The 660-nt window shown below is 69.4% G+C and overlaps 1 protein-coding gene across 1 annotated transcript in view; it reads right to left on the bottom strand.

The window, feature by feature from the left end:
* Window positions 1–6: 6 nt before the first annotated feature.
* Window positions 7–660, bottom strand: part of HIC1 (HIC ZBTB transcriptional repressor 1) — a gene marked incomplete at its 5' end in the record, with an annotated part of 2028 nt that continues 1374 nt past the window's right edge. Inside the window, one exon of the mRNA XM_031060617.1 lies at window positions 7–651. Coding sequence (XP_030916477.1) covers window positions 75–651 — 577 coding nt within the window. The remainder of the gene's footprint in view (window positions 652–660) is intronic.

The following is a 660-nucleotide window of genomic DNA, read 5'->3' as shown; positions in this document are numbered from 1 at the left end:
TCGCCCCCCCCCAGCTCCACACGGGGCAGCGAGGGGAGCCCAGCGGCCCCCCCAGCCCCCCGGCCAGGCCGCTGCTAGGGGGGCGAGTATCGCTCTATGGTCCGGGCGGCCTCGGTGTGCAGGTGTGGAGCCTGCGCCAGCACCTCTGCAGCCTTGTCCTGGCTCAGCCCCAGGTGCTCGGCCGTGAACTTGGCCAGGGGGTAGAGGCTCTCCATGGCCTTGGGGTCGCTGAGGAAGTGCGAGGTGTGCGACAGCAGCTCAGCCTCCTTCTCCTGCTTGAGCCCCAGCTGGTCGGCGGTGAGCCGGGCCATGGCATAGACGCTGTCGGGGAAGTCCAGCTTGGCTTTGCCGTCGGGGCCGGCCGCGTGCATCTTCATGTGGCTGATGAGGTTGCGCTGCTGGGCGAACTTCCCGCCGCACACCTGGCACTCGTAGGGCTTCTCGCCCGAGTGGATGCGCATGTGCTCGGTCAGGCGGTACTGGCGGGTGAAGCGCATCCCGCAGGCGTCGCAGGCGAAGGGCTTCAGGCCGAGGTGGCTGCGCATGTGGCGGGTCATGGTGCCGCGCTGCGTGAACTTCTTGCCGCAGATGGTGCAGGGGTAGGGGCGCGTCAGCCAGTGCGTCTTCTCGTGCTGCCGCAGCGTGGCCGGGGCCTTGTAG

Source organism: Geospiza fortis, unplaced genomic scaffold (genome assembly GCF_000277835.1).
Source record: "Geospiza fortis unplaced genomic scaffold, GeoFor_1.0 scaffold425, whole genome shotgun sequence".
Lineage (NCBI taxonomy): Eukaryota > Metazoa > Chordata > Aves > Passeriformes > Thraupidae > Geospiza > Geospiza fortis.
This window is presented reverse-complemented; position numbering and strand designations above follow the sequence as displayed.